This window comes from Mirounga leonina, unplaced genomic scaffold, assembly GCF_011800145.1.
Source record: "Mirounga leonina isolate KUSES-001 unplaced genomic scaffold, KU_Mleo_1.0 Mir_129, whole genome shotgun sequence".
Lineage (NCBI taxonomy): Eukaryota > Metazoa > Chordata > Mammalia > Carnivora > Phocidae > Mirounga > Mirounga leonina.
This window is the reverse complement of record NW_023270323.1, coordinates 60,939,980-60,951,092: the sequence shown is the minus strand read 5'-3', so window position 1 is coordinate 60,951,092 and position 11,113 is coordinate 60,939,980. Positions and strand designations below refer to the sequence as shown.

Genomic DNA, 11,113 nt, shown 5'->3' with positions numbered 1-11,113 from the left:
GGCAGGTCCCTAGAGCTGATGGCAATTCCCAGTGAGCCATCTGCACTCTTATGATCCCAGCCACTGAAGAGTGAGTGTTTGCCATGAAGAGAGGATCCAGGTAGAGCAAAGAGCCCTTTATCTGGACCCTAAGACCTCTCTTTCTTTTCTTTCTTTCTTTCTTTTTTTTTTTTTTAAGATTTTATTTTTAAGTAATCTCTACACCCAATGTGGGGATCGAACTTACAACCCTGAGATCAAGAGTTGCATGCTCTACCAGCTGCGCCAGCCAGACGCCCCCTCAGACTTTTCTTTCTAATAAAAATAACAACAAACCATGCTTAGGACACTGTGTTGGGGGTTTTACCTACATTATGTCATTTAAGCTGCATGGAAAGTCGGGAGAGGTGGATTTTATGGTCCTTATTTTATAAACAGAGGGTCTCAGAGAGGGTTAATCACTCACCCAAGTTTATTGAGCTAGAAAGTTACAGAATCAGAATCTGAATCCAGGGCCATCGGACTCCAAAGTCTGGCTCTCTTGCAAGCAGGGAAGACAACTTTTGGTAAAACAAGAACAGTCTACATGACACACAGAGGAGAAAGAACACGGACCACAGACGTCACCCAGAACTGATATAAATACAGCGCCAACGTAGCCAGAAGCCCTGAAGCAACATCTGGAACCATGCAAACATCACAGGGGCCAGGCTCCGAGCGTGGGACCCCTGTAGAGGAGCCGCCTTCCACCTTCATATCTGTAAACATTCATGGGTTATCAGAAATAATCCCTCTCAGCAGGAGCACTCTTTTTTTTTTTGCCTCCTTGAGGAGCATGCATGGACCTTAGGACTTTGTATGAAGACAACAGTAACTACAAAAAAGCAAGAAAGCCACATCCCAGGAGTCAACGGTATAAAAATAATTTTTATTTACTACTGTAAATAAAGTAGTGCAAAGAGTAGTTTGGACCCACAATATTGCATTACTGATTTATTTACTACCTTAGCAGCATACAGTGAAGGGACAGTCTGCTCTCCCTCTTCCTCTCTTTCTTTCTGTCTCTCACACGCACACACGCACACACACGCGCGCCCTTCCACAGACTCAGGCAGGCGTAAGGGGTAGGGATGGAACTATGAGCTAAAGGCTTATTTCCTGCATATTCCACTGCCGCCAGTCTATTCTAATGGGTAATTCATGGAGAAAACTACAGTTAAATACTAAGAATTTTCTAAATGTTATTTTATGGATTCAATTGAAAAGGAAATGATATCCAACAATGTCATTGAATGATCCGGAAGCACGACCCTAGAAAAAGTCAAGGAGAAGAATGTGAACCCATTTACAAAGCCGTCGCCTTCCCTGCCTCTCCAGCCACAACTGATTTCTTTCAAGGTGCCTTACACCTGCTGGGCCTTGGAAGTCAAATTGAAATCTGCCTTTTGGACGTTGAGGAGCAGGGCTGTGGCCAACACACACCCCGAAATAGTCTCTAACTGGTGGAGAGGTCACAATTTTCAGTACTTTAATGACAGGGAACGAACAAGGGGCTAAGATTCTTAAAATACATCTCGGTGTGTAAGGATTTGGATACGCCACAAGGCAGACTATGACCCCCTCCCCCCATACACACGGTCACTAGGGATGGACTCTGCAGTGACCCAGTCAACCTCCCCAACACACCCCTGTGATCAGGGTGTTCCTTGTATTTGTGTGATAACCTTTGGTTTACCCACTGCCTGCTCTGGGTACTTCCTTATAATTGTATTAAAAAAAAAAAAAGACACCAAGTGCAAAATTCGCATCCAGTTGACATGAAATGTAAGATGTTTATCAGTATAATGCCCTAGCCCCAGCTTTCCAATACCAGCTGCTGACGGGCTTCTCTCTCATCCAGAGAGAGTTCCCTCTCAAGGCTCTGTGTTAGTAGTGACTGTGGGCTGGTCCTGAGCGGAGGCATCTGCAGCTGGAGTCACAGCTGGACTTGCGGTGGGAGCTGTGGGGTCTGCGGAGGCCCGGGCTGGTGTCAGACGGGAACCACTGGCTGCAGAGACACATGGATAGCAGGTACTGAATATTCAAAGCAGTGCATGCAGGACACACAACAACACCTAGACCCTAGCAAGCCAGGGCAGATGCTTCTAGTCCAGTGGCCCTGACACTAATAGATTAAGTGACTCTATACCCATTATCTAGATTCCTTGAACTTTGGTGTCCCCTCCTATAAAATGGCAGATAGGAATAGATGTGCAAAGATCTCTGACGGTTCTGACATCTTGGGATTCTAAGTTCTGCATTTATGCTGTGACTTCCAGGCAAAGGTTTGCATTTTTTAAAAAAGAAAGAGAGAGAGAGAGAGAGAAAGGAAGGAAAGAAGGAAGGAAGGAAGGAAGGAAGGAAGGAAGGAAGGAAGGAAGGAAGGAAGGAAGGAAGGGAAGGGGAGAAAAAAGAAAGAGAAAGAAAGGAAGGAAGGAAGGAAGGAAGGAAGGAAGGAAGAAAAAGAAAGAAAGAAAGAAAGAAAGAAAGAAAGAAAGAAAGAAAGAAAGAAGAAAGAAAGAAAGAAAGAAAGAAAGAAAGAAAGAAAGAAAGAAAGAAAGAAAGAAAGAAAGAGAAAGAAAGAAAAAGAAAGAAAGAAAGAAAAAGAAAAGACTGACTCTCTGGTCTATGTCTCCTGTGGTCACCTCTTTTTTTCTTGCAATGCAAGCCATGAATTATACCAGTCGATCAGAAAGGAGTGTTCGTTTTATTCACATTCTTACTCCCATTGGATGAAGTATCAAATTTGGTTTAAATTATGTTATTTAAATAAATGTGTATAAGTCTCAGAAATCATAATTACTTGGTTTAATTATTTATCAAACTACCTTTAGTAAGCAGGTTGAACCACCATAAATATTAGGGAAGCTTATAAAGTTTTGTACTTTATGTCGGTGGTTTTCAAATAGGGCGATTTTGGTTCCTGGGGAAAGTTGGCAACGTTGGTAGACATTTTTGGTGGTCACAACTGGAGGGCAGGCGGCTGCTGGTGGACCATGGGTAGAGGCCGGGGATAACCTGCCTACACCAAAGAATGATCCAGCTCCAAATATCAGTAGTGCTGAAGTGGGCATATGCCCTGCTTTCTAGACTGAGGCTGAGAGTATCCTGGCTCATAAGACTGTGGGATCTGGAAACTGGCCACTCTCCTCTAGAGTTAATGTATCTAAAGTGCCCAGAAGAGCGTCTGGCACGCACAGCTACTCAACAAATGTTAACCATTGGTACTAGTGATAGTCGATCTCTTTTACCCTGGAAATGTGTTTTAAGACTTATGAATTTCAGGGACATGGCTTGCAGGACTGATGAAAGAGTCAGTTGGCGCATCTGAGTCTGGGATCCCTCTAGCTCTCTTTCAGGCCCCAGGAGCCTCTGAAAACAGCAGACACTTTGAAGCAAGAAAGACAGCAAAGCTTTGAAGCCAGGAGTCATGTGGCTCTGCCATTTACCAAATGGGTGATCTTAGGCAAGTTACTTAACCTCTCTGAGCTGTGGTTTCTTCATCGGTGATAAGGGGGGCAGCAGTTTGCAGACAAGTGTGACGTGTGGCTAACCCAGTGGCCAGAGTTTGTGCAAACAACTGCTAGTGATCTTAATCAAGCTCAGCAGTCCCTGAGTCTTAGACAATTTTCAGTAGGTGGGGGCATTCTTAAAGGTTCCCAGTATCCATCCTGCAATGTATCGACTTTAAGAAGATGACACCACATTGACAATCTGACTTCTAGAATGAACTCTCCGAGAGTTCCATCTCCACGAGGCCATCCCAAGGACTTCAGGAATGAGCTCCAAAGCCTCTGGCTTTTCTGGATATGGAATTTCCTAGGAACCCCTTCCAACAGCTACAGAGTATTTTGTGGATCCAGAGACGGTTTTGAAAGAACAGGACAGTGATGGTGGTTGGTGGGACGGGGAGGAGCCAGGGTATTATATGATGATGTGCTGTTTCTAGGTTAAAGCATCACTGATCTAACTATGGCAGGGAGCATGAGGCCCAGTGACGTGGTACAAAGACCATTGGCCAGAGTCAGGAGACCTGGTCTGGGCGAGTCTCATTTATCTGCCACTAACAGGTGACTTTGGGGTAGGTACTGAGTGGCAGACATTTCAGTCCTAAAATGTTTGAATCTCACGGGTCTCAATGTCCACATCTGTGAATTGAAGGACTTGGATCGGATGGTGTCCAAGACCCCCTTGGGCCCTGAGATTTATCTTTCTGATGATCTCTGAGGAAGTTCACAAAGTACTAAGGCATGCGGTTTTTTCCTTTTCAAGCTCCGGGAAGAAGAAAAAAAGTTTAAATCACCATGGTAACAAGATAAAGCAGCAATCAGTTTTCTGATTAAAACCAAAAAGTGCCAATGTGTAAATGTAGAAGGAATGCATAATTGGCTTTGCCACCATTTAAATCTTCTTGTAAGAACATAATAAAAATCCTTGATGTTTCTACAGTAAATTTGTTATTACCCACGTGAGAACGCTCCCCCTTCCAACAGGGGGGTCACAATCAATGGACAAGCCCCCCCACAGCCCATCATAATTTTAAAGTGGCCTCTTTGTTTCTGCTCACCTGGAATGCATGCTAATTTGATTACCAGACTGGAATCAAGGTAACCAGGAAAATAAGTGTGCTATTTGAAAAATTATAGAGTCTATTTCAGAGCCAAATCAGAGTGATTTTTGTATTACTTGCTGCTTGGGGGACCATTTTCTGTATAGGAGCGAGAATAATCGAAAGCTGGCCCTGTGTGGGGTAGACCAGGGTTTGGCAGACTGCAGCCTATGGGCCAAATGGGGCTGACTGGCTGTTTTCGGATGGCTTGCAGCCTAAGAATGGTTTCTCCATTTTTAAATGGTTGAACAGAAATCAAGAGAGGAGTAAGATTTCGTGACAGGTGAAAAACATAAGAGATTCAGATTTTCACATCCATAGTAAAGTTTTACTGGAAACGAGCCATGCCCACTCATTTTCACGTATGGTCAGTGGCCGCCTTGGCCCTATAATGAAAGCTGAGTAGTTGAGATGACCCGCAAAGCCCCAAATGTTTATTATCTGGCCCTTTGCAGAAAAGGTTTGTCAACCCCTATTGTGGACCATCGCGGGAAAAAGGTCTGCTTGCCAGATGACCAGATGGGAACATAAAAGAAAAGAATATAAGGGATATACTGGGTCAGTTCTGAGATAGTAGAATGTTTACAAAGATGGAGCCCAAGGGGGTGATGGGGTGGGGAGGGGGAAACCCCGCAAGTCCTATGCGATGAATAAGATCTAGCCTACTTCACCTGGGCCCCGGGAGCTAGTGGGACACCAAGACAAGGATAAGATTCATGTCATTTTTTAAACATTTCTCATGAGTGAAGCTACTGGGTCAGTGCCAAGGGTAATGAGAAAAGTGAAATCTCGCCGTTACAGAGCTCTGACTTAAAGCCCTCTGCTTTTTTCATGAATGCCACTTTCTGACATTTCACTGTAATTTCAGTAGCAACCTCATTAACTGGAAATGTAGAGGACAGGAAAAGAGTAGAAACGGTTTAATTAATCTTGGTCATATCATCCTACCCGTTTTCGAAGACCACTGGGCTAACCACTCGGGCAGAAAGAACGAGTTGGCTTCAATTCTAGCTGTTTTAATTGGAACGACGTTGGTTTAAGAGGTTACCTGGTCATACCCAGGAGCTGCTAGCTCGGCAGGTCTCGCTCTACGCTGTGCATTCTACCGAGACATCCAGTTTCCAGTAATATTGGTAAGACCAGACTCTCTGGAAGGATACCTTCCATTTTGCCCCTTTGTCCTCTCTTTACCTTCCTTCAGGCAGCCAGCCAGCCTCCATGCTTTCTCGGTCTCTGGGGGGGCTTTCAGCAGGGCAGAAATGGAAATGGTTCTAGACATACTTTGCTTTGGGGATTTTGGTTTTTTTTTTTTTTTTTTTTTTTTTTTTTCCAAAAGCCTGAGTCCATTAAGGCAATTATGATTGGTGCCCCGACAGGGAGGGGAAAGCAGGAGCTCTTCAGAGACTCAGTGAGGCAGGGAGAGGAGTGTCTGGAGCCTGGGCAAGTGGCTGAGCCCGTCTGTGGGTTGTACCGGCGGCAGCTAAGCCCTCACCTTGCCCCCTCAGCAATCTCAGACAGGAAGCATGGGGAGAAAAAAGGTGAGCAGCAAAGTCAGTGGGACTCCCAGGTGACCAGAAGCTGCAAAGCCAATGGACTTGGAGGGACAGAGGAGGCTCAGAGCAGTGTGCATTCTGCTATCCCACTGGTGGTCATGTGAGTGGTCCTACTGCCCCCCAAGACCCAGGGGCCCTGGCGCTCCCCTGAGAGCCATCGGTCTCAAGAAAGACTGAGCCGCCTGGTAGAATGCAAGCCAGGAGACAAAAACACGTTCCCTTAAAGGAAACAAGAGATGTGCGATATTTTTCATATATTTGTTTTGGCTCTCTTGAGAGCCTGGTCAGTATCTTTTAGACAGTTGAAAAAAAGAGTTTGATGTTGTAGAAAGAGTCTAACAACATAGAAAAACCCACGAGGCTCTGGGAATTGTGTCTGTTCCTGAGATAACCCAAGCTAGGTAAGTGCGGGCGCTACTTGGTGTCAGCATGCTTTAATTGCAGGTGGAATGCCCCAGGATAGGATTCCTTGGGGAGCGACCAGCTACCACTGTTGAGTTCTAAGCACTTTACACTGTGTTATCTGGTTATTTGCTTCTCTCAACTACATTGGAAAGGAGGTGTACCGCTATTGTGACTATTTTACAGAAAGGGAAACCGAGCCACAGATGGGCTCCCTCCCCTGCCCAAGGTCATGCAGTGAGTGGCAGGGCCAGAACCTTAGCAGCATGACCCTCGAGCCTGTGTTATTAGCTACTATCCCACACTGCTAACCTTCTGAACACGGGATAATTTAGCGTGACAAACGCGGTGGAGTGTGGACTATATATCACAGAGCATATAAACTCAGGAGGAAAGTGAAGGTAGTTGGAGCGGAAAGCAAAATGGATGGACAGCTCAATTTAAAAGTTTGACAATAAATCACTAATTTTTTAAAAACAACTGACCGGAAAAATGCAAATCGCGAAATGCCAAAGATCCCTCACTTAGAGCAGAATCCTTCCACAAGGCTACTTAAGGGAGGCTCCCGACTTTCAAAATTTTGTCCCTCTTAACTGTCACTCAGCACCCAGACTTCGTTCCTGTGCCGGCTTCACACCAGCATCCGCTAGAGGGCGCCCCTTTTTCCCGGGGCAGGTCAGGAGACCTCAGGCACCAACCAGGTCCTGGGCGAGGCACCAGGCCTAGGAACTTCGCCCTCTGAGCAGTCTTCTCTCCTGCCCCTCTGAACCTGCCTGTCTCCCACCCCATTGCCTAGTCACTGACAGAGTACCTTCCTATTTCAAAGTTGGGCTTTGTTTTTTTTTAAGATTTTTTAAAAAATGTATTCATTGGATAGAGAGAGCACAAGCATGGGGAGGGGCAGAGGGAGAGGGAGAAGCAGACTCCCCGCTGAGCAGGGAGCCCGACGCGGGGCTGGATCCCAGGACTGCAGGATCATGACCTGAGCCAAAGGCAGACACTCAACTGGCTGAGCCACGCAACTCCCCCTATTTCAAAGTTATTGACAAATTTGCACTTATGTTGAGGATTTTAAAAATATGAAAATAGAGGCACCTGGGTGGCTCAGTTGTTGAGCGTCTGCCTTCGGCTCAGGTCATGATCCCAGAGTCCTGGGATCGAGCCCCGCATCGGGCTCCCTGCTCCGCGGGGAGCCTGCTTCTCCCTCTCCCACTCCCCCTGCTTGTGTTCCCTCTCTCGCTGTCTCTCTCTCTGTCAAATAAATAAATAAAATCTTTAAAAAAAAATGAAAATAATTTACTATGTATTTTAACTCTTAACACGAGTTCTATCAGGGCTGGTAGGCACCACTTAGGGCACATTTTGGAAATAACGTGGAGATTTTTTTTTTTTTTTCTTCTAGGCCCTTCCTACTCAAAGTGTGGCCCATGGAACCACAGCGTGGACATCACCTCAAATCTTGTTAGAAATGTGGAATCCCAGAGCCAACCCCTGGACCCACTGAATCAGAATCTGCATTAAACAAAATCCTGGGGTGATTCATGTGCACATTACAGTAAAGAAGTATGGGGCTGGAATTCACATATTAAAATATGTGTCATTTTATTATAATTCATTTCTTTTTATTTCTCCTTTATATTGCTTTTAGGGCAATTACTTTTAAAAATATGTGTGTAGGCAGGATAATTATCATTCATCTCAAGGTACCAAAAACGTGCTACAAAATATTTTTTATATAAGGGAACAATAGGTCAGAGACAGAATGGTAACCACTATTTTATTTAATTTTATTTATTCATTTATTTTTGGTAACCACTAGTTCAAAATACTGTTGACCTTTGACTAATTCAGCTTTGGACTGGATGGATCCACTTTCACAAGTTTTTTTGTTTTGGGGGTTTTTTGTTTTAATAAACACGGTACAGCACCATGAATGGACTTTCTCTTCCTTATGATTTTCTGAATAACGAATTCTTTTCTCTAATGTAAGAATATAGTATATGATATGCATAACATATAAAATATGTGTTAATTGACTGTTCATGTTCTCGGTGAGGCTTCTGGTCAACAGGAGGCAGTAATGAAGTTTTGGGGGAGTTAAAAGTTATATGCAGAATTTCAACTGCAGGGTAGGTCGGTCCTTAGCAGCTCCCCCCCCGCCCCATTGCTGAAGGGTCAACTGTATCACAATTCTGAAAAAGTTTGAAATCCTGCTGCCCTCTGTCCTTTCTTGGATATTATTTTGTGATTTGGGGCAGACCCCTTCATCTATTTGGCCTCAATTTCTTCATCTGCAAAATGAAGGGCATAGAATTAAATTAACTTTAAGAGCCCATCCAGACTTAGTCTAAGGCCAGCAACACGCAAGGAGGTATGCTCAGGAAGTGAACGAGTTTGCAAAAAAATGAAGAACACATGCGAAAGAGCAAAGGATACATAGCAAAGGGAAAAAAAATATCAAAGGGCAGGAGGGGCAGGGAGGCAAGAATGTGGAGAGACTGATAATGCAGACAGGAAGACAGGAAAAAGAGACAACTTCTGATAAAAGCAATTCCACCAGCCCATGAATTTTCATGGCTACCAGCTGGCATGAAATCATAAAGACAATTTTCAGCTCCTCTAACGGAATTGCATTTGTAATAATCATAACAATATTTCTACAGAGTAAAAATGACAAAGATAATTTGAAATGGAAAACACTGACAAGATGCAAAATAAATGTGCTCTACCTGGCAACAAATTTAGGGATGGGACAGAATTTGCATGAGGAAAATTTATAAGCCGGCATACAACGGGGCATCAGCTCTGGACGGGTTTTGATGGCTCCTTGTTAACCTCAGGTTAATCAGAGGGAAATGATTCTGTGTTAGCCTCTTGTAACAGAGACTTCCTTCCCACCATCGAATCTGCGGTGAGACGCACTCCTTTCGCTTTTCATTATCTGCTGCACAAACTGGTTGAGCACGTGTTACGATGCCATGTCCAGTCCCAATTTGCCCGTTTGTAAATGTCCCTCCTGGTCTCCAGGAGTGATCATGCCCTTCTGCAGCCGTCCAAGAGGGTGGAAAATTGTAATTCTCCACCGACAGAGGTTTGCAACTTTGAGCACCTACTAAGTGTGAGATATTCCACAAGATGCATGAAAGCCTTCCATCCTATGGTCTGATAAGGGAGACGGACATAAGAGCTCACATTGACGGAGAGGGTTTTATGTGCCAGATAAATATAATGGCTAAGACTACCTGCAGTAGTCACTTTGGTAAGCGTCACGTGTATTTTTTTCACTGAACCCTTCGAACATCCCTGGGAAATAGCGACTATTATAACCCAATTTTATTGTTGGGAAATGGGGAGATCAGGAAGGTGAAATAACTCTCCATAAGTCACACAGCTAACGAGCAGCCAAGCCTGGACTCCAAGCCCACATAGAAGCTACGGTGGCGTCCATCTCTTTAACGATGGCCCTATGCTAGCTTGGAAAAATAACAGTGACCAGTGGAAATCACGCTAAACTACCTGCCCACTTCATCTTCCTCCTCAGCCGCTCCTTTTGAATCCATGTGGCTGGGTATGTTTACTCATCATGAGTGCTTGTTTATCATCCCACACATTTGATTCCTTGACTGGAATAAATAGGAAGAATTCATACTGGAGGGGGCTTCAGAGCTGGGTTCTAAGGTAACGGAGGTAGGATATTGACAGTGGATGTATTTTCAATGGGACAAGACATTGTGGTTCAATTTCTGAAGCTTCTTATTTAAAAAAAAATCCTTGCTTACTCTGACAGATATAACAATAATTGGGACCTTCCATCAGCCAGAGATGATGACACCCCCCTGGGGAAGCCCTCCACCCCGTGAATGACCCATCTAATGAAAGGAAATAGCATGGTCAAGGGCATGAGGAGGGAGAGTGTCATTTTTTTTCTATTTTTTTTTTTTTTTTGTAGGGAAAAAGAATCCCTACATTTTTATATTGTCCCAGCTTCTTAGAAATCTTTACCTGAAACAGACTGGAAATACTGCACGGTCCAGGCGATCAGTACAGACAGAAGGAAGGTTCCCAGAAAGTAGATCTGCAGAATCCGAAGCATGAGTCAGATGGCTGACAAAGGGCAGGGGCCATGAGCGCAGGGCTGGGGGAGACGGCACCTACCAGGGCAGAGTGCAGGACGGCACCCCAGATGAGCCGCAGGTGAAGGTAAAGCCAGGCCAGGGAACAGGGGCTGAAGGACTCCTCACTGCTCTGGCTCCAGCACCTGCAGACAAAAAGCACAGGGAATCCCGAGGGATCGGCAAACTTGGGGGGCATCACCCATGACCCTCGTTGTCAGATCCTCAAACCCCCCTCCTGCTCTGGGCAAATGGGCACACTTGAGATGAAAAACAAAGACATGAAGCCCGTTCTAAAGGGTTTGGGGCCTGTCCTGAGATTCCAGGCTCCTGGCTGGCAGAAGCCTCAGAAAAAGATGAGTCTTGTTCTCAGTAAAAAGCTAATGGGTCAAGGAGGACCCCGACACAGATCTGCCAGA

At 44.9% G+C, this 11,113-nt stretch overlaps 1 protein-coding gene across 3 annotated transcripts in view; it reads right to left on the bottom strand.

The window, feature by feature from the left end:
- Positions 1-433: 433 nt before the first annotated feature.
- The window catches only part of SEL1L3 (SEL1L family member 3), a 99,823-nt gene continuing 89,143 nt past the window's right edge, over positions 434-11,113 (bottom strand). For 2 of the 3 annotated variants that reach the window (XM_035005194.1, XM_035005196.1), the window contains 3 exons: positions 10,738-10,840; positions 10,585-10,657; positions 434-2,026 (listed from right to left, as the gene is read on the bottom strand). In XM_035005194.1, coding sequence (XP_034861085.1) covers positions 1,893-2,026; positions 10,585-10,657; positions 10,738-10,840 — 310 coding nt within the window. In that variant the 3' untranslated portion in view covers positions 434-1,892. Of the gene's footprint in view, positions 2,027-7,849; positions 9,745-10,584; positions 10,658-10,737; positions 10,841-11,113 lie in introns of those variants that run through there. The other variant, XM_035005195.1, reaches the window with a different exon arrangement.